Source organism: Stylophora pistillata, chromosome 8, assembly GCF_964205215.1.
Source record: "Stylophora pistillata chromosome 8, jaStyPist1.2, whole genome shotgun sequence".
Classification (NCBI taxonomy): Eukaryota; Metazoa; Cnidaria; class Anthozoa; order Scleractinia; family Pocilloporidae; genus Stylophora; species Stylophora pistillata.
This window is the reverse complement of record NC_142526.1, coordinates 33,852,672-33,877,671: the sequence shown is the minus strand read 5'-3', so window position 1 is coordinate 33,877,671 and position 25,000 is coordinate 33,852,672. Positions and strand designations below refer to the sequence as shown.

The 25,000-nt window shown below is 39.6% G+C and overlaps 1 protein-coding gene, 1 non-coding gene and 1 pseudogene across 2 annotated transcripts in view; all 3 read left to right on the top strand.

The window, feature by feature from the left end:
- The first annotated feature begins 6,648 nt into the window (after positions 1-6,648).
- On the top strand, positions 6,649-14,169 carry LOC111345575 (uncharacterized). The gene is made up of 4 exons (XM_022952861.2): positions 6,649-6,908; positions 10,126-10,767; positions 11,314-11,859; positions 12,430-14,169. Exons 1-4 carry the CDS (start codon positions 6,710-6,712, stop codon positions 13,059-13,061), a joined length of 2,019 nt encoding a protein of 672 aa, XP_022808596.2. The 5' UTR covers positions 6,649-6,709; the 3' UTR covers positions 13,062-14,169.
- Positions 14,170-15,712: 1,543 nt separating this feature from the next.
- Positions 15,713-25,000, top strand: part of LOC111345580 (uncharacterized) — a 14,038-nt pseudogene continuing 4,750 nt past the window's right edge.
- The window catches only part of LOC111344060 (uncharacterized), a 2,001-nt gene continuing 1,655 nt past the window's right edge, over positions 24,655-25,000 (top strand). The window contains exon 1 of the transcript XR_015990295.1: positions 24,655-25,000. This exon is cut by the window's right edge and continues 1,655 nt beyond it. This is a non-coding gene — a transcript (uncharacterized LOC111344060).

Below are 25,000 nucleotides of genomic sequence, written 5' to 3'. Positions count from 1 at the left end.
AGCTCCGCAACTGGTTTCAAAAACTTCACTGGGATATTATCTGGACCTGTTGAACTGTCCGTTTTTAGTAATTTGATTTCGCGTAAGACCTCTACATGGTTACCTCGCGTAGCTTGAAAGGGACGAAGTCGCTAACACCAGCCAGTGAATTTACCAGATATAATAGGTCATCGACAGAGTCCCCTGAAGATTTCCCTAAGGTTCTCTCTGCTGTAGTGGCGAAGAATGATTTGAGCTCATCAGGATCGGCCATGAGTGGCTGAGTACTGGGATTCAGCACTCTGTGAATTGTACGCCAGATTTCTTTTGGTCGTTTTGAAGAAAACGCGTTATCAAAGAACGATTTCTTAGCCTGCCGAATCTTAGTTTTCAGAGTGTTCCGAATAGTACGAAATGCCTCCCATATATTGTTGTCATTTGCTTCATGTGCTCTTTTGCGTAGCTTATTGCGTTAGGGTCTGCAGCTCACGGATTTCGGGATCGGCTATCCAAGGAGCGGGTGGACGTGTAACTTTCACTCTTCTTAGAGGAGCATGTCTTTCAATGCATTCTGTAACAAGAGAGTTAAGCGCTGTAACCATATCATCTGGACATCCCACACCATAAACAATATTTAGAGGAAGGGCTGAAAAGTCCTCTTTATACGATTGCAAGTTAAGATTCTTTTCGTTTCGAATAAACTTGTAGCGTGGGAGAAATCACAAAAGAGGCTTATTGGAGTGCTCAGTTGTTCTCTTTGGCACCCCATGGTTTGAATAAAAGATAGGAATTTCATTCGAAAAATAGAATTTGCTATAATTAATTTTCCATCTTATATTAGGCACTACTAATTGATCGTTCAAAGGCCCTTTTCTTGGATTTTTTCGGCCCTTTAGGTGTAGATTGGGTTCAGAGGCCGTGCCAAGGGATCTTATTATGATTAGTATCATTTAAGGGTTCCTCCAGGGATTTTGTTGCTAATTTGCCCTTTCGGGCTCCAAAGGCCTTGTTTTGGGATTTTGTTACGGTTTGCAGTTGTAGTTAAAAGTGGGCCTCCCCTTTTTTTGCTTGCCGCATTGCTTCTTTGCAACTGATTACGCCACTCATTTTAACATATTTAGTATTCTTATCTCTTAGTTTTTAGGGTTTGTTTCTTGTATTTTGTCTATTGCTTTCTTTGTATTTAGGTTTTTTGGTATCTTTTTATTAGCACCAGTTCATTAGTCGTTATCTGTAATTACGTAATCATTAGCACTTCGATTTTATTTAATGCTCTCTTCTTTTATTTCAAAAGTTGTGAATAACTGAAGAAGGTCTCGGACCGAAACATTTTATTAAAAACATTTTTATATTTTTGACGTCAGAAGTTGTCCATCCTCGCAATTTTTAAACTTACTACGTTCGTGTTTGCTGTGAGGTTTGGACTGCGAATCTTTATTGGTCCTCCTGGCGAGGTGCACCTTTGTTGGCCTGAGAGTTCCTCTAACGACTTGCGATATATATATATATATTTTTTTAAGTTTTGAAAAGGGTTTATTCATAACAAACCACCTAAGTTACAAAATAAAAGTGCTAACGCACGTGGGCTTGGCCCCAACTAATTATTAATAAACAGTCCAGAGTTCCAAAGTTCAAGAGTTCTTAAATATATACGAGTATTAAATATTAGTTATAAATAATTCCAAAATAGTTAGGTCCAATATTAATATAAGCTTAATCTATAATATTGTTATGGCTAGGGCTAACGTAGACTAATACTAATGTAAGTCTAGGATTGTTTAATGGTAATTCTAAGTTGTAAATAGTTCCAAGTTGATTTAATCAAATTTTAACAAAAGCATAAGGTAATCTATTCACAAAAGTATTCTATAGGGGTCCCCATCATTTGTACAGATTGATGGGAACTCCCAAGCGTTTCTAAAGTTAGATAACGAGAGTCGGAAGTAGTCGCACGCAATTCTGTTTTTGGTCTCGCTGAGGGCATAGCGAATTACACCTTCAGGGGGGTCATTCCCATTGTGGAAGGTAGATTTATTTGGAAATTTCCAGATGCAGTACAGAATTGTCTTAATTAGAAAGCGGGCAATACGATTCAGTTTTGGACTAGCGGGGGTCCAACGAAAAAAGAAAACATAGGTACAGGATGGGAGAAATCTAGTTCCAAGGATAGAGGAGATAATAGGAGAAAAGTAGGTCCACACAGATTTCACACGGGGGCAATTGAGAAAACAGTGATCTATAGTTTCTTTACGGGAACAGAAGGCACACTTATCTGAGTCGATATATTCCCAATTCTTTAGAGAATCGCGGAACTTAATTGCGCGAAGTACAATTTTCCAGAGTATGTCGTTCTTTTAATTTTCAGAAAAGTCATCTCGCACTAAATTCCAAAATTTGTCAAGATTAAAGTCAATCGGAAGGAAGGGAGTCCAAAAGTGATGAAGAATTGGAGATGTGGAGTTTTCCTTCAAGAGAGTTCGATAACATTTCTTGGAAGAAAATTCAAAATCGCACCACTCCGTGGGGGAGAGAATCCCACGTAGAGTGGTGAGCGCCGAGAGAACATTCTCATAATAGGGCGTCAAGATCTGTGTACTCGGGGTGGAGTTATCTCGAAGAGAGCTCCACTCCGAGCGGCAGGAGGCAAGCCTAGAGCCTAGAAAATATCTGGCCAAATAAAAGGATTTTGATTCGCGATCATCTAGATTGGAAATTACTGAGGCTAATTTAAGAGATTTACCTTTGATCAGGAAATTCAAAATGCCGAGACCGCCACTGCTAAGAGATTGGTGGCAGGACGCTCGGCTAACCGTTTCAATTCGACAACCCCAGACAAATGGCCAGATTACAGCGTTCACCTTAGAAATGACCCATTTTGGGACACACAAAACTGTAGAGAGATATAGGAGCTTGCTAATTCCGAGGGTGTTAGCGATGAGTGATCGGCCGACAAGGGAAAGAGAGCGGGATTTCCATAAGTTGAGATGTTTTTCTAATTTCTCTAGTTTTGGCTGTCAGTTATCTAATTCAGTATCGCGGCCGAAAACAACATCTAGAATTTTAATTTTTGTCACCCATTTGAGGCCAGGAGGTTGGTCGTCGCGCGTACGCTACGCCCCCAACCACATGGCCTCTGTTTTCGTGACATTAAGGCGTGCCCCAGAACCATGCTGGTAAATATCAATCATGTTGAATAGAACTTGCAGAGAGCGATAAGATTTCACTATACAGGTCGTATCGTCAGCATAATTTCCAACTTTATAGCAGAGACCATGTGCGCCCGGAAGGAGAAAGCCTTCGATTTCAGGATTATATCGGATTTTGCATGCGAGAGTTTCAACGCACAAAACATAGAGCAGGGGAGACGGGGAGTCCCCCTATCTTACCCCACGAGACAAAGGAATCGCATCGGTTAGCCATTCATTAACAATAACACGCATATTGGCCCCATTGTATAAAGTGTTGATCCAGAAACAAAAAGACAGGCCAAAATCAAAACGGGGTAAGAGGCTTTGCAGAAAGGTGCGATTAACGCGATCGAAGGCTTTCTCTTGATCTAAACTGAGCAAAATGCCTGTTTCATTCGTGTGGTCGATGTAATCTAAGATATCTCTAAGTAAATGTAAGTTTGAAGTAATTTTACGTCCGGGCACAGAACAAGTTTGATCAGAGTCAACGATATATTCCAGAATTTTAGAGAGTCGGAGAGAGAGAACTTTTGAGCATAACTTATAATCAACGTTTAAGAGGGAAGTCGGACGCCAATTTTTCAGATTCTTACGATATCCTTTCTTAAAAATAACGCGTGTGTTGCTTATCCTCATGGAATCACACATCTCTCCGGTTTGGTAGCATGCATTTAAGACACGACATAAATGTGGAGCTAAGCGATCCCAAAATCTAGCGTAGAATTCAACCGAAACTGCGTACTGCGGTATTAGATACATATGATGCACGATCCTCGCAGTATATAGCGCTATTTAAGCAATAGCGAAAATCAGACCTGAAAAAAAAGCGCTCTACCAGTTGGCTTGTTAGCTCAATTGGTAGAGCGCTGCACTAGTATCGCAGAGGTCAGTGGTTCGAGTCCCGTACAGGCCTGATTTTTTTCAGGTCTGATTTTCGCTAATGCTTAAATAGCGCTATCTTCTGCGAGGATCGTGCATCATATGTATCTAATACCGCAGTACAAAATATGTGAGCTTCATATATTTCATTGTATCTCATTTATCACTTTCACGGGTTTATTAGGAATCAACTTAACGGCCTGCTCCCAGTTGGCTTGTTAGCTCAATTGGTAGAGCGCTGCACTAGTATCGCAGGGGTCAGTAGTTTGAATCCCGTACAGGCCTGATTTTTTTCAGGTCTGATTCTCGCTATTGCTTAAATAGCGCTATCTACTGCGAGGATCGTGCATCATATGTAAGCCACGTAAATTCTCTTGATCTTGGATGCAAATTTCGCCAAACATCTGAAAGCGCGAAATCACTTTTTAAAGATTCGTAGTCTTTGTGTATAGGGATATTCCCACCAAATTTATCGAGAGCGTTGTCGTAACAATTAAAATCTCCTAACATCATAGTCGCAGAGGAGGGAATGAAAAATTCATGAATTGAAACAAAAAACTTTTCCGTTAGGTAGGATTGGTAGGAGCGTATATATTGACTAGATTAATATCATAGTCGTTGCACCTGATCAAAACACTGACACCACCCTGTTTCCCAGAGGCAGGGGACCAAAAACTACGGCCCAGCCATCTACGGGATAGAGATTTGAGAGTAGATTCAGAATGAATTAATGTTTCTTGTACAAAACAGACATCGCAGTTGGACTTCTCGATCAAATCAAACAAGAAATTGTAAGTAAGGGGGTTTGCTAGCCCCCTTGCATTGATAGTTAAAGTTTTGAACGATTCATGGAAAAAAGACACATTTCACTTGAAGATTCTTGGAAAAAAGACTCACTTAAGAATTATAAGCTTACTTGTGTTTCCTCGACCTGTTTCTCCCCTTTTTCCCCTCTGAGGTAGGGGTCGAGAGTTCAGATGATGATGATTTTCTTTTCAGTTCGCGAGTAGCCCGAGTTTCCACCTCTTCTGGGTTGTAAGGAGTGACCAATATGGGAGTGTGTGAGGAGGTCGGTACAGGGATAGAAGAACGGGGTTTACCGGTGATAAGTGTTGGCGCAGTAGATTTTCGGGAGCACGCAAGAGAAAAATCGGGCAGTTTGGCAGGTGTTCTGGTTTACTTTTAGTTAAACGACATTTCTGTCACAAAGCGGCGAGATTATGACATCTTGCGGTAAGCGTAATGAAGCAACTTGGAACGCTACCAGATACACCTGAAAAAAAGCCCATACAAAGCCTTAGAAAAGTTTTCTAAGGCTTTGTATGGGACCACGGGAGGTACTTCCAGTGCAAGTGTTTTCCGTCCTGTCATGCTCAGCCCCTAAAAATTGAGCCAGGATCGAGTTTGCTTAACACAGAATATCAAGGTTACTTTGTTATTATAAAAACAAGAGGTTCATCATGACACTTGCCAAGACGGATGTGAATTTTGCACCGTAACAAAGGCAAAGTTTTCCCTCGTTTCTTACATCATTAAAGTTTTGTCGATTGTGCCCTATTGTGTCGGGTTTATTAGAGTTAAACTGGATTTGAACCAGCATAAAATGAGAATAAATGATAACAAAATCGGTATGTCATCTTTTAGAATGAATCTATTTTCGGTGTGAGTTATAAACCAGATCCACTCACAAGACCATCTTAGCACAAGCAGACCACCCGGTAAATTAGTTGACTTACAAAACATCTGAATGTAATACGTAAAAAAAGTATAAAGAGCCGTATGACGGTCGCAAAAAAGAACTGCTGAATAATAAAATTTTCAACGCGTTGTGTTCTGGAAATCTCAACTGAGCCGAATGGGGTTGTTCTCCTCTTGTATTTAGAGCCTACGGTCCAGAGTGATTCAGTACTGAAAAAGGATATTTACACCGTGCCTAGAGAAGTAGAAAATCCATCGATGCATCAACGTTTAACTGTAGTTAACCCTTTCACTCCCAATATTTGATTGCAAGTCCTCCCGAGTCCCCCCCCCCCTCATTCAAAATCTGTCTTCATATCTGTGTTACTGACATATCTAAAAAAGTGAGATGGTGAGGAGTCCTTGACCAATTCTTCGACAGGGAATTTTCTGAGAAAAAGTTTGTTGACACTCAAAACACATGAAAGTAATATAAAAATGATGACGATGATGCGTTTAAAAATTGATATTATCCTATACTTTATTCATGATCACTATACCTTGATGTTTTAATATTTCCTTCGTAATTCCCACTTACTGAGACACTAAACTTCCTTCAGCTTTCGAATAACTCGTGCGTTTTCTTTTAGAGGGGGGGAGACTTTTATTTAGCAATTTTTGCGTCATTGCGAGATTGTTGTATGGAATGAAAAAAGTTCTTCTACACTCTTAGCAGATCTTATCGCAATTTTTGGCCAGGGCTCAGCCCTCAAGAACTTAAAGTGAACCGAGTTTGCTTAACACTGAACAGTCAACGTCAGTTTGTTTATCGTGTGAAAACAGGAAGTTTAAAATGACACTCGCAGAGACGGAAGTGACCTTTGCTCTGCAGCTTCAGTGGAAAGAAGTATCAGTAACAGAGAAATTGGCAAGTTCCCAAAATAAGCTCGTGATTCTAGTGAGAAAGAGTTGAAACAGCAGCAAGAATGACCACTCAAAAGCAAAGTTTTCCTTCCTTTGCTTCCATCATTTCACTTTTGTCGATTGTGTTTTACTGTGTTGGGTTTATTCGAGTTGAACTGGAGTTGAACGATCACAAGGAAAGAATACACGATCTTGAAAGCGTGGCGGAGATAACATCGCCTGCAAACGAGCCACATGTCCGGATCAGCAAAGCTGTTTCTGGTAAGTTGTCTTCAATTTTGGACAAACTTAGCAGTATAGTTTATTACAAGAAATGACTGAATCGAACGAGCGACGCATCCATCCCCCACGGTTTACTGGATGAAACAACGTTAACTTTTTTTTATCAATAACCTCTTGCAGCCTGTGACCGCGTTAGTAAACAGGAATTTTGAGACTGGTCTGATATGAAAAAATTATCCCTAAGTCAATCCTCCGAGCAAAGTTTCTGGTCGACACTTTCATTTTCTCGTGGAGTTCCGGTATGCATTAACAGCATCGCTCGTAAACATTGTCTGGCTTAGTGGTGATCGATTTAGTACGAGGATTGCCGAATACGATATGTTTTAAATGTTCAAAGTTTAGCTTTTTTGGCGTGGTGTAGACAAGTAAATGCATATGCCGATCAGTTATGATTTGTACTCTAATAAGGAGCAATGTAAATATTTCCGTTTCAATGCCTAAACAAAGTGCAGTTGGCTATTGGAAACCGAATACTTGAAAGCTTTCAGTGGCTGCATTAGTTTCCTTACCTCCCGAAGAGAAAAAAAAAAAACCGAAGTTTGATAGGAGTCTCGATTCTTGTCGAAAAAGGAAAGTCAATTAATATTGATATATTTAAACAGCCAGAATAACTCTGTCTCATATTTGAAGTTTCAACAGACATAGTAAAAGGTTGTTTCCAATGCCTCGTATTTAGGTATAACTATGGCGTGCCATAGTTAGCAAAATTACTGGTACTACTGATACGTGAAATTACTGATACGTGATCGGATTATTACGACATTGATACATATCGGCTGCGAATATTGATCTCGTTCGTGGCGGATTATCATTAAGACATATAGAGGATATTACATGGCCGCGCAGGGATACGAATTTTATCTTCTCGTGCTCAAAGTATCTCTCACTTGTTCGCTGCGCTCACTCGTGAGAGATACTTTCAGCACGAGAAGATAAAATTCGTATCTCCAAGCGGCCATGTAATCTTCTGTTTGTTATAAAGATACTGGTGAAATTCCACATAAAAGACAACTTTTTTTATTCATTTTCGAAACAGCAGTTGGGTAATTATGTTGGTAACCATGGCCACACCAATATCCTCACACGTGAAAGATAAAAATAGTATCTTCACTGCGCGCGGTGAAGATATGATTTTTTAGTAAAAGGAGAAATCCTGGTATTTCATCAGTATCTATATAATAAAGTGGAATAATTATCCGTTGGGAAGTATGATGTCGTTCGTGGCGGATTATTATTAGGCTTAATAATTATCCGTTTCCAAACGGATAATCATGGAAATTAAATATGAGACTCATATGAAATGAGATTTCGAAATGTATTGCTATTGAAGGACAAAAAATTTTCCTACCCTTAACGTTCGGTGTAATAATTCAGGTTCCCTTTCTTGAGCTTTTTTTCGCACGCTAGTTTTTTCAAGTTCTATAAAAGGGTTTTCAACTGTAGAAATCAATATATCTCCTGTAATGGAAGACGGCGGTAAACAGTAAAATGACCTCTAAAACGTAATTTTTATTCTTTAAATTGCCAGTTTCGAAAATCGCAGAAATCAGAATTTATTCCACCTTGCAGTCATTGTTGACTTTAATTTTTTTTGGCAAAATGTCTGCGGAGACTAAATAGGAATTTATTTTTCCGAGAACAACAACAGTTACTGGTTGACTCAACTTCCAAGATTTTCGTGGACATTCTAAGAAAGTTAATGATAACTGTAAGAAGCTTTAATTTTTCATCATTCCTTACTAACCCATAATTGATCCCCAAAAACGTGCTCACTAAAATGCTAGCTGCGTTGAATTACCAATTATCACTTTCCCAAGAAGAGCCATTTTGCTTACTGTGACCGTCACATAGTTTTCTACCTGGTTTTCTACTCTACTTTCTGGCGGTACGCAGTTTGAGCCTGGTGTTGACAAATAATTCCACAAGAAGTAGGAGTGAACAAAAATTATTTATTTTATGAAGGTCACGCTATTAGCGATAGCGGTCGAGTTCTTCCAGTTTTTCACCCTTATGTGCTGTATGTGTCATATTGCCATTGCCTTTAAAAAGAAGCAGAGCACGTTGCGCTGAAGGCCAACGATCACAAGTTAATTCAGTCACCTACTGTTATTACAATTTTAAAAAAATGTGCATAGGTGTTTTCCTTCTGAAAAAGACAAATATATGTAAAAGGGTCTATTCCCTCTTTCTATCGCAAGAGACATGGGTAATAGGTAACTCTCACACGCGCATTACAAGCAAAAACGGCGAAAAGCAGAATACAAACGTCAAACCTTTCCAGGAAGGACAACCTCATTTGGAATACTGGGACTCAACAATTTTTTTAATTTCTTGCAAAAGGATCGCTACGTAAAAGTGTAAGTCTACTGATTGAAAGCCACAATGGAAAAGGGGTAATTTGAGCAATATTAAATACTTTCATCCGACTATGAAATTTACGGCCGAGATATCAGAGAACCAAATCACTCTCCCCGAACCATTCTGTCAAAAGGGGAAAGATTTCAGAAGATTCCATCCTGGATATCAAAACCCACCGCAAGCCGACCGAGACCTTCCAATTTACGCACTTCGCCTCGTGCCGCCCACCAAGCGTGAAATATGGTTTCATTATAGGCGAAGCAATAAGATTGCTTGGAACTCTTCTACAGAATCGTTTTGAAAGAGCCTTTTGAATTTCAAACAACGCCTCAAGGCAAGAGTACCCGAAAAAAACGTGATAGAAAGGCCTCGGTCCGGGGTCCACGTTGCCTCCACACAATCTGCAGTTACACATATACAAAAGCCAAGGTTACAAACGTTTATTGCCCTTTGTCACGCCGTACCAGCCGGCAGTTTAAAATGCTGGAGATAATTAGAAAATGCGTTTTAGGAAAAAAAAAATAGTTTGTTGAAGAAAAAAAGCACATTTGTTTGAGATAGGAAATCAGTCTCTTAAATTTTGTCCGAAAGATTTCGCATTCTTGGATAGAAATTAATATTAATTAGCCTTTAAAAGAAGCTGTTCTCAAAAAGGAATTAGGGTTTGGAAGGAACGTTCATCCAAGGAATAATAAGTAAAAATTCTGCGAAATTCTTGTGATTATGGATAGATTATGACGTTTTAATGATATATGTTTGACAGACAATTTTTCGTTAGTTGTGCATTTTCCCTTGTGATAGAAATGTAAAGCTATAAATTTCACTGTCTTTCCTATAGATATCCAGTCCCATAAACTCAACAGAAATAAGCGAAATGTCGACAACAAAACAGAAGACTTTCAAGAAGAGGAAAAAATGGCCAAAATCAACAAACTTTTACTTCAACTCTGTCACTCAAAGGATTCCACTTGCACGTCAGGTCCACCAGGCCCTCCCGGTCCACCTGGACCTAAAGGAAATAGAGGGCGACGAGGACAGAAAGGGAAAACTGGAGATAAAGGGGATAGAGGCAAGATGGGATCCCCAGGAAAGAGAGGAAAGCAAGGCAGTAAAGGACCCTTCGGGATAAAGGGAGAGACTGGAGCCAAAGGGCAGAAAGGAGAAAGAGGAGGGACAGGCATACCGGGAACCAAGGGAGAGCCTGGTCAATCCATTTCATCTCCTACTGTAGTTGTTTCTCCTGCGACCTTGACGGTTAACGAAGGTAGATCGGCCTTGTTTCAGTGCTCGACTAACGGCAATCCCACGCCTACAACAGTGTGGGGTAAAGTGAACAATGGATCAGAACTCAGTCAAGCAGTGGTTTCAGGGAAAGCATTGCTGTTGAGAAACGTGACAGGAAACGACTCGGGAATGTATCGGTGTTACGCTACAAACATCCTTGGAAAGGATCAGGCTACAGTGCAGTTAGAGGTCAACGGTAAGTTCCTCTTTTTTTTCTCTTGAAACTAAACCGAGACGAGCTACGTGAATAGGAGACCTATTAATAGATTAATGGGGGTGAAGTCTCCAACCAATTGAATCTGAGATTTAAACAGGATTTCTTACTTTCACATTTGTTTGTCTCTTTTTATTTATTTATCATTTCCCTGAAGACGTATCAACGAGTGGGATAAATGCATGCTAGGACAAACGTTATGTCAGTGTCAAACTGATTCATCTCCATTTATTTTGGCGGCTGTTTTAGCTGTAACGCCGACCTTTATTTATTCACGTGTTAAACTGAGTTCGGCCAATGTAAGGAACGAAAAGATCGAACATCCCATTGTTCATGTAACACCTCTTAGTGAAGAGGCTGACATGTCGTTTTCGTACCTGAATATATTTGCAAAAGAAAAATTCCATCCAGGAGCCCATTGCTTAGGGGCTCCTGTCCGATCTATGTATTTTACTTGACTTTTGGTGGAGTAATACGTAGTGAACTAAGTAAAACACCCATGACATAACTTAATTTGAATTCTCACAGTTCGTCCACGTATTACTCTTTACCCTGGGATCCTCCACGCCGTTGAAGGGAGTGACGTCACTTTTCCAATATGTCACGTGACTGGCCATCCACAGCCTGTAGTCACTTGGAGCAAGTCATTTGGTGGTCATTTACCTCATAGGAGGGTTCAGCTTAACAGCAGTGTCATCAAACTTCTTAACGTCCGTAAAAGTGATTCAGACACATACCTATGTACTGCCACGAACCTTGTAGGAAGTGATGTAAAGAGATTTGCCTTAATCGTGGTATCTTTACCACAGTTCACTGTCAAACCACCCGCGAAAACTATTGCGTTTGCCGGCGACGCTTTGATGTTAAATTGCAGCGCCACTGGTGATCCAAAACCAGTCATGAAATGGAAGAGACTTGGATCAGCACTGCCTTTGGGAAGGAGCCAAAGGTTACAAGATTCACTGATTATAAAAAGCGTGAAAGTGGAAGACTCGGGATATTACGTTTGTGTGGCCACAAGTGCAAAATTGTTTACTGTAGACACTGTCAGCTACGTTGAGATAATTCCTAAAGGTTGGTGATGCCTTTTATGGGCGTGGTAGAGGTTGCAAGAAACGTGCCATCTTGACATTCCAGACGTATTTTGGCAAAGTACGAGGGACGGTTTTTTTTCACTTCTTTAGGTCTCCTTTTGCTCTGATGTGAGATTTAGCTTCATTGGATAAATAGTTAAAATCTTAAGTGAGGGAGATTAAATCTCAGTTTTATTCTCTGTTTAATCTTTTAAACTCAATTTGTAAGAAAACGATGTTTGTTTCATGTTTCATGTTTCATGTTTCTTCGGAAGGTTTCGGCGCATATCTTGCACGCGAAATACATGTAGAGATAAAACGCCTTGCTCCAAAACTAATGAGTCTGATGCTGCCGAGATAGATATAGTACTATATTTTACTACTTTCACACTGGAGAACATGACTTTTCTAATGTTTCTATTGAAACTGCTGGCAAATATGATCTACAGCAGGTCACATGAGAGAACCTAAGTGGGGAGAGGACGAGGAGGATGCGATAAATTCGTATCGAACGTTTAAACCTCATTTTCAAAAATCTTCAAATCGCTGAGCAGTGTTTGTCTCATTTCAGATCGAGATTGTTCAGATGTGTTAAAATCAGGCCATACTCAGAACGGAGTATACTCTGTTAACCCAGATGGTCAAGGACAATTCAATGTTTATTGTGACATGAGCACTGACGGTGGAGGCTGGACCGTGTTTCAGAGAAGACAGGATGGCCGGGTAGACTTCTATCGGGGATGGCGCGACTACAAAATAGGCTTCGGTCGGCTTACTGGCGGGTTCTGGTTAGGAAACGACAAGATCCACAGACTGACGGCTGCTAGATCAAGCTCTCTTCGAGTGGACCTAGAGGACTGGAATGGAGTTAGAGCATATGCAAAATACGGAAAGTTTAACATTGGTGATGAGCAGGCGCGGTATCGACTTGAAGTGGGTTCATATTCAGGGACAGCTGGAGATTCGTTAGAACATCATAATAACATGACGTTTTCCACAAAAGACAAAGATAATGACATTATCGGGAGTACTAACTGTGCTGTAAGATATACTGGCGCGTGGTGGTACTATGGTTGCCACACGTCCAATCTAAACGGAAGATATCTCGGAAATAAAAAAGATAGCCGAGGAGCCAGGTGGTTTCACTTTAGACGTACTCTTTCCCTTAAATTCACAGAAATGAAACTGAGGCCGTCACCATAGAAACAACAACATAACTAGGTTCAAACCACCTGCCGGTATCGTAGGCTCAATATCACTCACTCGTTCACTCCTGTTAACAGAAACTTAAATTCGAATAATTCTACCGATTCAAGAACACAGGTCTAAAACAGTTTTTTCTGAAGCTTTATGGTTGTTAAATGTTTCGTTGTTTGTGATATGTTTACTCCTATTAGTGACTTTACTCCCAATACATAACTGATACTTTCACATAACTCTATTTAGCTATTGGAAGAAAAGAAAAAGCAGTTTGATTACTGAATCAACAATGTGAATGAACAGGAACTAGTTTAGAAAACTTTTAAATGGCACGTTAGAAAACGCAGGACACATTGCAAAACTTTTATCAATTCGCAGCATAACTAGATTTAGTCGCCGCCGTCGGCAGCCATGGGAGCCATACCGTAGAACAAGTCAAGGTCGAGCTCGAATTAAGTTCGAGTCACGAGTTAAGTTCGAGTCAAATTAATTTTTCCCTTTTTGTAAAAATATTGTATCGATAGGCGATACACTATCCTTATAGTTGTAAATAATGATAATAAAAAACTAGCACCCTAAAATTAGATGCTCTTGTATCCCTGGTGCATCATTTCGATACATAAAACAAACCAAAAGTAAAAAACGGGAAAAATTTAGTCGACAAGGACTTGACTCGTGACTCGAACTAGACTCGGGCTCGAACGTGACTCGGGCTCGAGTCTGACTCCAGCCACGGACAGTTTTGTTATCTTTGTTATCAGTTGACACTGACACTGAGTATAGCCTGGCCACCAGCGAATGGTCTTACTAAAGCTTAATACTATATAAGCGATAGCTACCCCTCTATCCTCGAGTGTATGTAAGTATTAGAACTCAACTGGTTGTTACTATGGTTCTAAGGTCTAATTGAGGCTTTAGATACTGGCTTGATATACTCCATGTTATTAGTGACCTAACTTACTCAACTTTACATTATCATAAAGTAAGTTTGTTAAAGCGGTATTATACCATTGAATGTAGAGGTGCCATTTAGATGCTGCTATGGGGGCAAGTCCCTTGCTTAAGGCCGTTAAATACATTTGCAATATTAAACGACGGTTTTTCTCTTTCATTCTGTTGCATGTTGCGGTTTGTTACATTTCTACAACGCAGTTATCGTCTCACACTGTCTTCTCGCACTATTTTCTCCCCTCCTAACGCCAACTTTCGAGTAAGTCGTGCATCGTCTAGGGGAGGGGAGATATGCTAGCTTTTAGCCGTCTGTATATTCTTGCCTCATTACGAAACTGGAGTAGGGAGTGAAAAATGTTCCACTATTCCCTAAGCAGACCAAGTTGCGGTTATTGGCCAAACTCCTTGATAAGTTTGAGTTTTCTCATTACCTGTTTGCCGGGAAATGTATAAGTATTGTAGGGAGAATGTTCAGGAGAACGTGACGTCGTGTTACACTGTACCATATTTAGAAATGAGTGGCAGGCATCAAATGTCAAGTACTTTTACTTAGTTCGAGTTTTTTGCCTTGCGCAGACCGAGTATTTGCCATGGAGGTTTTGTTTCTCAATCAAAATAAAGTAAAACATTGAGTTTAACCGCGGATTTATTGAGTCGTTCTCAACAGAGAAGTTACATGTCATTTACCTTTGGAAGTTAACAGGCTAATAGAGATTTCTGATCACGATGCGTCCAAAAAGTTGTATTATATCCAATGCTTTATTCATGATCACTAGCAATGTTTTTATGTTTCCTTCGTATTTCTTGTTTATCACCGCATTAACAAATTAAAAGAGAGGTCCTTCTGCGATCTTAGTAATGTTTCCAAATTAATCAAATCTTCCTGATCGAATCGACGACAAAAGTCGCGCAGTACGGACGATGACATCAAACCTGACTTTAAAGAATTTCCGGTCGTCATCATCCACAATTGAAATGTAGTCGGGAACTGCTATTAAAACAGCTTGGAAGGGATTCGATCAATAGTTGAACAATGAACTGACACACTATGACTCATTATAATAACAATTGGTACTCTATTTTTAATTGAATTCACTTTAATTTAATTTGTTAATTCTATTTGCGCATTGACTCTTATACAGTCATAAGATCGCAGTAAAGTGTACAACAAACCATCTTGATAGAACAAAGGAAGAAAAACTAAAAACAAACAAACAAAAAAAAACAGTAACATCAACATTAGGGAGAATCACAAAAACGAGGCAACTGTGCTTCTTTCGATTTCTTTTTATTTCCTCTCGTGCAAGTGACCCAATCTTTACGTTACACATGCACACGTACGTAGCAACAGGATGACGATTATTGTTGAAATGTTGATCTTGGAATGGCACAATAATCTGAAAACAAGCAGCTAGAAAAAACACGCGCACGATATCGTTGAGAGATATTAAGAAAGGGTTGTTTTCGATGCTTCATATAGAGGTATCGGTAACTAATCAACTAATCAAGTTCAAAAAGCGGAGTGAAACATCCCTCCCCTAATTCTCTGATGCTTCGGAAAAACCATAGAAATAATAGATTAGAAAACGTGACATTTATGGGTATGTGTGAGGTAACTGCTGAAACATTAAACTTCCTGACCTCATGAATCCCGTAGCGGCCAGCAGCAACTGACTACAGATTCTTCAGTTGGCGCTGAATCATGGAACTAATTAATGACATGGCTTTTCAAAAGCAAAGTTTTCCTTCCTTTGCCTCCATCATTTCACTTTTGTCGATTGTGTTTTACTGTGTCGGGTTTATTAGAGTTGAACTGGAGTTGAACCAGCACAAGAATAGATTAAATGATCTTGAAAGGGATGCACGGAGCAAGCCGGCGCCTAACGACCGCGCAGATATAGAAGTGATCCAAAAAGCTCCTGGTGAGTTTTGTTGATAACAAAATAAATTATTGCAGCTCATTCAAGATCGCTTTTTGTATCTGAATTAGTAATATATTTAAACATGTAAGACGAGAAGGTGTCCTTAACTAGTTCTTCGTCAGGGAATCGTGTGAGAGCTTCAGCCAAATCGAAGTATATGTAGATATTTTCAGAAGAATTTAAAAGGACAGTAGTTCCACATTTTTAGGTTGGTATTTCCAGAAGTAAAAGTATGCGGGAACTCCTCAGAAAATCAATAAAACAGAAAAATCCAATTAGCCTTTGAAATTTTTTAAACAACTTGCAGAATAATTGAGTCTTTTTTAGCGGGTGTTTATAAATATTTCTCTTTGCTGAAGGAATCAAATTGAATATGTTTTCAGATCACGAGTATTTAGCTTTGCAGGACAAACTGTGAAGTAAGTACTTGCAGGAAGTAGAATATGTCGTGTACCCAGTCTGACTGCTTCCCGTTTGCTGAAGGCTTACAGGTCAAGTTCGTTTCGTGCAGATTATAAGTTTCAGCTAAATAATTGTGGATTTATATGTAGTTTATAGCAAAGAGCTAACTTAGAATTTTTCATTCTAAACAAATATATCGCAACGGGAAATGTTCGTACAACAACTGCCTTACCCCGTGACTCAATCCTTGGTTATACGATCCAAACGTTTTATTTACTCAGTTTCCGGTGCACTGAAGCAAACAGATCGACTTTCTTTAGGTCACACTCTGAACAATGCGATGCAGTCAATTTTTATAGTCAGAGATACTTAGAAGATGTGTATAAGAAAAAATTGTTTGTTAGAAAAAAAAACCGCTTGTTTGAGATAGAAACCCAGTTTTTTAAATTTTGTCGGTAGGGCTTTGCATAACGGAATAAGAGCTGGAAGGAAACGTTTATCAAAGGAGTGATTAGAAAAACTTCTGCAAATTCATTTGATGATGAATGTATATATGACGTTGCAAAGACATATGTTTGACAGACAATTTTAACTTAGTTGTGCATTTGCCGTAGTGCAGCTAAAACTTTTACTGTCTTCAGTCCAATAGTTAAACTTCACAGAAATAAGCGAAATGTCAATAACGCAACAGAAAATTTTTAAAAAGAGGAAACAACGGCCAAAATAATAATATTAAAAAAAATTACTTCAACTCTGTCACTTCAAGGATCCCACCCGTACGTCAGGTCCACCAGGCCCTTGGAGACAATTTTTTCCCTTTTTATAAAATTATATTGATAGACGATATACTGTTATCGTAACAGTTAAAAAGACCAAAACAAAACAAAACAAAACAAAAACAAAAACAAAAAAGGAAAAAAATCACCTAAATTGTAACTTTAGCGCTATTATCGCTATTGACATAGACGGTAATAGAGTTTCCCACGATCAGAACATTAAATTATTAGGTGTACGCATTGATTATCAATTGACCTTTAATGTCCACATAAGTGAGATTTGCAAAAAAGCTAGTCAGAGAGTGGGAGTAATGGTAAGGTTGCGCAACTTGATACCAACCACTGCTAAGCTGCAGCTGTATAAGGCTGCAGTCTTGCCCTATTTGACTTACTGCAGTACCGTATGGCACTTTTGTAGGGGAAGTGATGCAAGAAAACTGGAGCATGTCCAGGAGAGGGGTCTTAGGGCAGTTTTCCGTGACTGGAACGCTAACTATAGGCAGTTGTTAGAATGGGCTAAATTGCCCACCTTAGTGAACCGTAGATTGCAAGATATAGCGACCATCATGTATAAAGTAAAATTTAAGCTAGCACCAAGCTATATACAGATTTATTTTCAGCAAATCACACAGTGTATAAAGAATTTACTATTCCAAGATTTAACTCTATTAATTATGGCAGGCATTCCCTTAGGTATTTAGGACCTGTGCTATGGGCTAAGCTACCTTCCCGTATTAGGACGTTGAATTCACTAGCGGGTTTTAAGAGGGCAGTTTGAGGAATGGATTTGAAAATGTTAATGGGCGATGGTGGCTGTGTGGGCTGCTTGGTTTGCAGTGCATGATTCTTAGTTATATCTTAATTAGGCTCAGACTATTCCTCCCCCCCCCCCCACGTCTTTGCAGTGCATGATTCTTAGTTATATCTTAGTTAGACTCAGACTATTCCTCCCCCCCCCCCACCACGTCTTAAGGTCCCCTAGCTTAATTCTGCTGACCACTAATTTTATGCTATTTATTCGCATATTTTTTGCTATTTCATCGTATATTAATACTTAGTTATTTATTATTTTATCTAAATTATCTTGTTGTGTCCTTACTTAGTGGTTTTCTTACTGCTATTTTATAATTGACACATGAATAAAGTTCATCATCATCATCATAATCATTATCGTGTTATAGAATTGTCGCGAAGTTTTCAAAATAAACGTTTTAAAGGTGCTTGCTGTCTGTTATCAAATAGCATATTGCCCCACCCCCTCCCCGCCCCCTCACTCCAGCTTTCGAGCAACTCGTACGTGATCCATTAGGGAAGGTAAGTAGACTTCCAGTTTTCAATTCTTTCCCCACTACAAAATTGATGTATTGAGTGAAAAATGATCCACTACACCCTCAGCAGTCCAAGGCACGGTTATTGGCCAAACTCAGGCCTAAAAACTTGAGCTAGGATCGAGTTTGCTTGACACAGAATATCAAGGTTACTTTGTTATCATAATAACAAGAGGTTCATAATGACACTTGCCAAGACGGATGTGAATTTTGCACCGTAGCAAAGGCAAAGTTTTCCCTCGTTTCTTCCATCACTAAAGTTTTGTCGATTGTGCTCTATTGTGTCGGGTTTAATAGGGTTGAACTGGATTTAAACCAGCATAAAATGAAAATAAATGATAACAAAATCGGTATATCTTCTTTTAAAAGGAATGATCTATTTTCGTAAAAGTGCCCACAACGTTCGGTGTGAGTTGTAGACCACATCCACTCACAAGACTATCTTAGCACAAGCAGACTACCCGGTAAATTTGTTGACTTACAAAACATCCGAAAGTAATACCTGAATGTAGTATAAAGAGTCGTGTGACGGTCAAAAATAAAGAACTGCTGAATGATAAAATGTTCAACGTGTCGTGTTCTGGAAACCTCAGCTAAGCCGAATGGAGTTGTTCTCCTCTTGTGTTTGAAGCCAACGGTCCAGAGTGATTCAGTACTGAAAAGGAATATTTACACCGTGCTTAGAGAGGTAGCAAATCCATCGATGCATCAACGTTTAACTGTAGTTAATCCTTTAACTCCCTATATCTGATTTTTAAGTCCCCCCCCCCCCATAGCTGCTACACATTTCCTTGTAGATTAGTTAGATCACGATAACAACTGACTTCTACCTGATAAGTTTGAGTATTCTCATTACCTTTTTGCCGGATAAATATATCTTATTAGACGTTTTGTTGTGTAGTATCGCTGAGTATTTTTACGAGTTGTACCGTATTTTGACGAGCCCGTAGGGCGAGTCTAAATACAAATAACGAGAGAGGATACTCAGCAATACTACACAACAAAACGCCTAATAAGTTATTTATTATCCAACACGCCAAACTGTTATTTCAGTGCGGGCGAATTTCGCCGATATTTATTTACAGGGAGTGCGTGACAGAAGTATGCGAAGCGTAACGGAATTGGCGCGTTGTTGTGTTGCTGTTTCTATTTTCTTCATTAAATGAAGAAATTTTCTGGTCGTCAAGCTTTTTTTCTTCGTTGGATTCATCTAATGAACTTGGATCTATATTTGCCAGCCATTCTGACTCTTCCTCGTCGGAAATAAGATTCAAATTGTCCACCATCTTTTTTTTTTTTTCGTAACTACAATCCAATTCTTTGCTTGCGCGATGCGACGAAACCTGTTTAACCGGTACTCTACAATAGACGAGTGCAAATACCGCGTGATATTTGTACTCGTCTATGGTGTTATTTGTACTCGTCTAGGTGTAGTTGGATAATAATGTATGGATATTGTGGGGACAAGTTACATGTTATTCACTTCCGGAAGTTAAAGGGTTAATAGAGAATTTTGGTCACGACGAAAGTGATATTATATCTAATGCTTTATTCATTATTTATTTATTATTTATTTATTGTCACTTAAAATGTTTTTGTATTTCCTCCGTATGTCTCATTGATCATCACAGTAATGGATGGGTTAGCCAGGCTATGATCTCATTCATGTTTCCATACAACATAATCTTCTTGATCGAATCAAAGAGCCGAGAGATACTGCACAAAGCGTGACATTATGAGTGCGTGTGAGGTAACTGCTGAGACACTTAACTTCCTGACTTCAGTGAATCACGTAGCGAGGTGAATTTAAACCAGCTACGGGCTCGTCAAAATACGGCACAACTCGTAAAAATACCCAGCGATACTACACAACAAAATGTCTAATAAGATATGTATCTCAACCAGTGTTTGTAAAGCTTCCTCTCTGCTGGAGATCATCTGTATTGAGCTTTGCAGGAAACACTGTAAGGCAATTACTTGCAGGAAGTAGAATGTAATGTGTACGTGGTCTGACTGCTTCCCGTATGCTGAAGGCTCTCAGGTTAAGGCCTTTTCGTGCAGGCTAAAAATTTATGCTTAAAACGTTGACTGACATCTAGTTTATAGACCAGAGGTCACTTAGAAATTTTCATCCTCCACAAATATATAGCAACGCGAAAATTTTCGTACAACTGCTTTACCCTGTGACTCAGTCCTTGGTTGTACGATCCAAATGTTTGTTTTTGCTCAGTTTTCCCATCAGGAACAGATTGTCGTTTGTCGGAAAGTCATATCGCTTAAAATCTTTTCATTTTAGAGCGAAAATATATTTAATATCAAGCTAAGAAAGACATGAGATTAAGTTATCCAGCATAAAGTCTGTGACAACTTTTAGAAACGTTACTGGAAAAACATTGTCCGAAGATCCTTTTAACGCTGACGAAAACTTAAACTTGTGTACGGTTTAAAAAAGCTACGGAAAGAGCTACCATCCCTAATAATAATAATAAAATAATAATACAGTCCGTTAGGGCAAGGTTTCAAAAAGCTACGGAAAGAGCTACCATCCCTAATAATAATAATACAGTCCGTTAGGGCAAGGTTTAACAGCTGACGATAAGAACCACTTTAAAATTCGACTGTGAAGAAATCAACACTCCACGATGGGCATTGTTTACTTTGACAGGCGTATTGTTATTCATGTCTGGGCTCAGGACAATGGCGCGCTCGCTTGAAACGTGCAGTTTTTTAGGTAATTCGGATGAAACATTTTCAAACTGTAATGGATAAAGGTTCCCGTAGGACATTATTCAAGATTCTGTCAGAATAAAGAATAGTCTGCCATTTGCTGTGAGTTGATTGTTCGAGGGTAGTAACGGTTTTCAGAGAATCTCTCTTAAAAATGACTTTGTTCTGACACTTCCTTAAGATTCGAAAATTCTGTGTGATGTCTTTTGGCTCCAAGTCGTGCTGATCCCTGAGGGGTTGTCCGATTGCCGATCATTTGTGTTGTTCACTGATTCGTTGGTGTAAGTGTCGGCACGTCTAGCCGACATAGCCTTTCATACTAAAAATGCCCAAATCTTTGTGTGTTTTCAACTGGACTTAATATCTACTTCGTAAAAATCGTTTATTTTAGGCGCAAACTGTAAATTCTCCTTTAAACTTAACCATAGCCGTGAGTTTATTTAGAATTAAACATTTTTAATCTCAGAAAAGTGAGTTTTACGAGGCCTAGTTGGCCAATTCTGGCCCCTTCTTCTCTAATTCGATAGGGGCTCTTCAGAGCGAGGTCGCCCTCAAATTTGGTTACGCATAATTGATAACGTCGACCAATCACTGCCCGTCTATTGAAGCGGACAAATTAAACCGACTTTCTTGAGGTCACGCTTTTAATGATTCAGTCCGGTGAATTACTCTAGGTGAAGATAACTAGAGGATGTGTTTCATAAAAAACCTCTTTGTTGAAAAAAAAAAAAGGACTTGTTTGAGCTCGGTTTGTTAAATTTTGTCTGAAGGAGTTTGCATTCCTGATCAGAAATTTGTGTGAAAAAAAAAAAAAAAAAGCGCTGTTTCCAATAGGGAAGTGTAAGAACGGGCAAAACGTTTAACAAAAGAATGATAAGAGAAAATTCTGCAAAAATTTTCCTGATGAATGGAAATGACGTCTCAGTGAAATATGTTTGACAGATAACTTTTCCTCATTTGTCGTTGTGATGAATATATGCAATTAGCAATTTTACTGTCTTTTTCGTAGATATCCATTCCCTTAGAAATATCAGAAACAAGCGGAATGTAAAGAACGAAACAGAAAAGTTACGCAAAGCAGAAACAATGGCCAGAATCAACAAGCTTTTACTTCAACTTTGTCACTCCAAGGATTCCACGTGCAGGTCAGGTCCACCAGGCCCTCCCGGTCGACCTGGACCGAAAGGAAATAGAGGGCGGAGAGGACAGAAAGGACAGAGTGGAAATAAAGGTGATAGAGGAATTATGGGATCACCAGGAAAGAGAGGAAAGCAAGGCAGCATAGGATCCATAGGCTTAAAGGGAGAGACTGGAACCAAAGGACAGAAAGGAGAAAGAGGAAACAAAGGCATGCCGGGAACCAAAGGAGAACCTGGTCCATCGATTTCATCTCCTACTGTTGTTGCTTCTCCTGCGACTTTGACGGTTAACGAAGGTAGATCAGCCTCCTTTCAATGTTCAGCTAGCGGTAATCCTGAGCCGGTGATAGTGTGGAGTAAATTAGGCAATAAATCAGAAATCAGTAAACCAGCAGCTTCAGGGGGAAAGTTACAGCTACAAAACGTGACAGAAAACTACTCAGGCTCGTATCAGTGTACAGCAACAAACATCTTAGGAAAGGATCGAGCCGTTGTGCAGTTAGAGGTCAATGGTAAGTTAATTTGATCATGGTCAAGAACCTCAAATTTAAATAAGCCAGAAAGAAAAGCTTATTTTTTAACATTGGTATCAACGCTCTCGTTGTTGCTGCCTTCTGTCATGGTCTTTTCCCCTTTCTTGGCGGGAGTCATCCCCGCTAAAAGGGGTACCTTCTGACAAAAAAGAAATTAACTGTGTCGGTTGAAACAATCTAAATTATCGTTGAAGAAAAAAATATATGTGTTATGGCATCGTGAAGCCACTTCTGACGTGTTTAGGTTCAACGGATCTATTACAGTACGCACCATTAATGTTTACGCAGTTTTGGCCAGGACTCAATGTTTGAGACCTTAAGATCGAGGTTTGGCCATCTTAACAAATTAACAAATAACAAATAACAAATAACAAATAGCCGGCCGCCAAGTTTGTTTTCATTCATTCGTTCACTTCTATTTTAGTTGAGAAATCGTCTTCAAAATTACGTTTCTAAGAAAAAGAATTCGATAATTAATAAGCGAAAGAGTTCTAAAACGTGGGAATTGATGCTTTGGGTGCAAAAAAAACCTTGTGATAAATCACTTACCTCTAGAGCGTGGTCCATCCGTACAAAACGTGAACCTGAAACTGCAGACCTGACGACAAGGCACTGGTCACGTGCCTACTTGACGTTCGCGGTTCGCGGGAAATGCCTAAAAACTTCGATCTTAAGGTCCCTGTTGTTGAAACTGTTTTGTCGGTCGGATTACTTTGAGGTTAAACAAAGGCCAAATTCCGATGATATGTGAATGCATGAATAAGTATTTTTTTTCCATTAATGGCTCTGTTCAGATGGCCAAGCATACAAAGCTGCTTCAAGAAATAAGAAATCGAGATCTTCATTGCTCGACAACGAACCTTCAGAACTACTATCGTCAAGCTGCATAATGTCCAGCAGATCTTTTTAGTCTTGACTAATTCAAAGAGGATTAAAGATTTACTGTTCTGCTATCATTAAGTAATCAATAAAATCCAACAAACACGTTAATCCACATATCACCTTCGGGCAGCAGCAATCTTGTTTTTGTACTATTTTCTCATAATTTATCAGTGCTACCACCCGCGAATCTTAAGTCCCAAACATGGGCAGACTGCTAACGTGAAACCGCTAACGGCAAACCGCGGTTTGCCGTTTGCGGTAAGATGGCCAAACCTCGATCTTAAGGTCTCTATTAAGAACTTCGCACCAGTTGAGAGATATCTACGTGGGCGTTCCAGCCAAACAGGAAGATATATTCTCTCATCTTATCCGTTAGACCTATGTTTGGGCGGTGTTCTAATAATAATCATATGTGGGCTCCTTCATGTACAAATCTACTTTTTCTTAGTTCGTCCACGTGTTTTTTTTCCATCATGGACCTCTCCTCGCCATTGAAGGAAGTGACGTCACTCTCCCTACTAGTCACGTTACCGGCCACCCACATCCTAAAGTCACATGGAGCAAGTCATTTGGTCAGTTACCTCATGGGAGGGTTCAGTTCAACAGCAGTGTCATCAAGCTCCTTGAGGTCCGAAAAAGCGACTCTGACAACTATCTCTGCACGGCCAGAAATCTCCTAGGAAGTGTTGTAAAAAGAACTCCCTTGGTGGTTGTCTCCCTGCCCCAGTTTACTGTTAGGCCTCCTGGAAAGGTTTTTGTGGTCTCGGGCGACAGTTTGACGCTAAACTGCAGTGCCACTGGTGATCCAAAACCAGTCATTAGCTGGAAAAGACAAGGAGCTCAGCTAGGCATTCATAGATTATGCTAGCATAATTTTTGGCATAATTCGAGCAAACTAGCCTAATTTCTGCCAAGTAGCAATGCTAGCATAATTTTCGCATTTTGTTAATTATCAGATCATTTTTGATGCCATTGTTTGATAATTTTTTGTCTCTAGTCCCAAGCACTTGGTGACCTTAATCGATATTTAAAGTTTTAGTTAAACTAGTAGCATTTGTAGTTCACTGTGAAGCACTGAGCCCGGGTCTGAGGTGCACCGAAACCGGAAGTCACACTTTAGCCATGTCGATCCCAGTACCTCTCATTAGGCAAGGCTACAATATGGCGTCGGCCATGCCTGATCCGATCGTAAACTTGCATTTGCAGGGCTCTAAGAGAAGGCCAGAACCAGCGGAAATTGCCAGAGACAGTTCCCTGCAGAATACAAAAGGAAAGTACAACT

Coding starts and splice junctions, on each gene's coding strand:
- LOC111345575 (XM_022952861.2), top strand. CDS start 6,710: ATGACCACTCAAAAGCAAAGTTTTCCTTCCTTTGCTTCCATCATTTCA. Junction 6,909..10,125: donor GATCAGCAAAGCTGTTTCTG/GTAAGTTGTCTT, acceptor TCTTTCCTATAG/ATATCCAGTCCCATAAACTC. Junction 10,768..11,313: donor AGTGCAGTTAGAGGTCAACG/GTAAGTTCCTCT, acceptor GAATTCTCACAG/TTCGTCCACGTATTACTCTT.